The 2,500-nt window shown below is 48.5% G+C and overlaps 1 protein-coding gene across 3 annotated transcripts in view; it reads left to right on the top strand.

Moving 5' to 3' along the window:
- cacna1fb (calcium channel, voltage-dependent, L type, alpha 1F subunit) overlaps positions 1–2,500 on the top strand; it is a 51,817-nt gene that overhangs the window by 35,525 nt on the left and 13,792 nt on the right. For all 3 annotated transcript variants that reach the window (XM_084367182.1, XM_084367181.1, XM_084367180.1), the window contains 8 exons: positions 220–379; positions 458–585; positions 692–788; positions 1,331–1,433; positions 1,620–1,721; positions 1,836–1,966; positions 2,128–2,262; positions 2,334–2,394. In XM_084367182.1, coding sequence (XP_084223308.1) covers positions 220–379; positions 458–585; positions 692–788; positions 1,331–1,433; positions 1,620–1,721; positions 1,836–1,966; positions 2,128–2,262; positions 2,334–2,394 — 917 coding nt within the window. The remainder of the gene's footprint in view (positions 1–219; positions 380–457; positions 586–691; positions 789–1,330; positions 1,434–1,619; positions 1,722–1,835; positions 1,967–2,127; positions 2,263–2,333; positions 2,395–2,500) is intronic.

Genomic DNA, 2,500 nt, shown 5'->3' with positions numbered 1-2,500 from the left:
AATGAAAGACACTATCCAGTAATGCATCATGGGAGATGTAGGATCCAGTGTTTCCACCTCACATTTCTGTTCCATCCATCTCAGCTTCATGAAGAACTTGTTATGTACAGAGACGATGTCCTGGCTGCAGCAGCCCCGCGTTTGACTCGTTTGTCTAAACTACATTTTCAGGTGTTGATGAACTCACTGATCATGCTACGTGTGTGTGCGTGTGCGTAGGTGTGCGACAGGTGAGGCGTGGCAGGAGATCATGTTGGCCAGTCTTCCAGGTAAACGCTGTGACCCCGAGTCCGACTACGAGCCTGGAGAAGAGTTCAGCTGCGGCAGCAACTTCGCCATCGTTTATTTCATCAGCTTCTTCATGCTGTGTGCCTTCCTGGTCAGAACACACACACACACACACACACACACACACACACACACACACACACTCTCTGACCCTTCGTGTCTCCTTCAGATCATTAACTTGTTCGTCGCCGTCATCATGGACAACTTTGACTATCTGACACGTGATTGGTCGATTCTGGGGCCGCATCATCTGGACGAGTTTAAGAGGATCTGGTCTGAATACGATCCAGAGGCCAAGTATGTTTGTCTGTCTCCTTCAGAGTCCAGGCTGCGGTTAGGCTAGCTTAGCATGAAGCTGAGCTGAGTGTAGATGATGGGCTGATGGTTCCTCTTCTCTCCTCAGAGGTCGGATCAAACACCTGGACGTTGTGGCGCTGCTCAGGAGGATTCAGCCTCCGCTGGGCTTTGGGAAACTCTGCCCTCACAGAGTGGCCTGTAAGGTAAAGCACACAGCGTACTGCACTACAGACGTACGTGATCATGTCGGGTCAATAACAGGCTGAACAGGTATAAATTCAAATGTTTTATTTCTGTAGTTCCTGTTTTCTGCCTGTAGAGGCAGCAGACGGAGCTGAACGTCACATGACTGACTCACTCACTCACTCACTACTCCCTACGTAGTGAGTACGCCATTTTGTAGTGCTGTCCGATATCTAGTGGGAACACAACCGGCGTTGATGTATGACGCTTCAACTGTGTGACAGCAGTGATGTCATTAACGGAGCCTGAGTGTCTTTCTGCCCATGAGCCCCCCGTGTCGTCCACCGCGTTGGACTCCCCGTGTAGTGACGAGGGGATGAGTGAGTGATTTCGGCCATGGTGTAGAAACTGGTGGAGGAGTCATGTGACGCTCTGAACGATGACAAGAAGTTTGATTCACATCCACAGTTAAATGTGTACAGTAACAAAACCTTCTTCTTCTTCTTCTTCTTCTTCTTCTTCTTCTTCTTCTTCTTCTTCTTCTTCTTCTTCTCCTCCTCAGCGTCTGGTGGCGATGAACATGCCTCTGAACAGTGACGGGATGGTGACCTTTAACGCCACACTCTTCGCTCTGGTTCGCACCGCACTCAAGATCAAGACTGAAGGTATCTGATTGGTCCAGGGCAGCAGGAAGTGATGATGATGATAACACATTCATTAAATGAGTTTTATTAGAGGCGTCCATGTTTCTGTCTGTCAGAATAACCATGTGTACGAGCTGAAAGCTTTTAATTACGATATCTCTGACGTCACATGAACGCAACATTACCATGACTGTGTGCTGTTGCTAGGTAACCCTGACCAGGAGAACGAGGAGCTGAGGGGGATCATCAAGAAGATCTGGAAGAGAATGAAACCAAAACTACTGGATGAAGTAATACCACCACATGAAGGTACTAATACTACAGATACTACAACAAATACTTTTTATACCGCTGCTGGAATACTACTCACCTGTCTCACTCACCTGTGTGACCTGTCTCACCTGTGTGACCTGTCTCTCTCAGAGGAGGAAGTGACAGTGGGGAAGTTTTATGCGACCTTCCTGATCCAGGATTACTTCAGGAAGTTCAGGAAGAGGAAAGAGAAGGGAGACCTGACGGGAGAGACGGACACCACCAACCCATCTGCTATACAGGTCTGCCTGTCTGTCTGTTACCTGTCTGTCTGTTACCTGTCTGTTACCTGTCTGTCTGTCTCAACACCATGAGAACAGGATCTCCATAATATAATATTTATGTGTGTGTGTGTGTGTGTGTGTGTGTGTGTGTGTGTGTGTGTGTGTGTGTGTGCGCGCAGCTGTGTAAAGCCGGTCTGAAGACTCTGCAGGATCTGGGTCCAGAGATGCGTCTGGCTCTGAACGAGGACCTGGAGGAGGACGAGGAGGAGGTGCTGATGGAGGAGGAGGAGCTGGAGGAGAACGCCGCCTACAAGGTTTTTATCATTTTTAAAGTCCTTGAACGTGACGTCAGAGTCCAGATGTGACGCTCTGCTGCTCTCTGCAGGGTGAAAACGGGTTTGGACCGGACAAAGACCGACGAGGCTCCATACTGACCACGCCCACAGGTAAACATCACATCATGTTACCATGGTTACAGTAGGCAGTTAGGATTAACAGGAGTCACCATAACAACATGATTATTGATTGATTTTAATTTGGGGACAAAAATGT

Source organism: Pagrus pagrus (genome assembly GCF_965226575.1).
Source record: "Pagrus pagrus genome assembly, chromosome: 11".
NCBI classification, from domain to species: Eukaryota; Metazoa; Chordata; class Actinopteri; order Spariformes; family Sparidae; genus Pagrus; species Pagrus pagrus.
The sequence above is the reverse complement of the archived record's forward strand: the minus strand, read 5'-3'. Positions and strand labels throughout refer to the sequence as shown.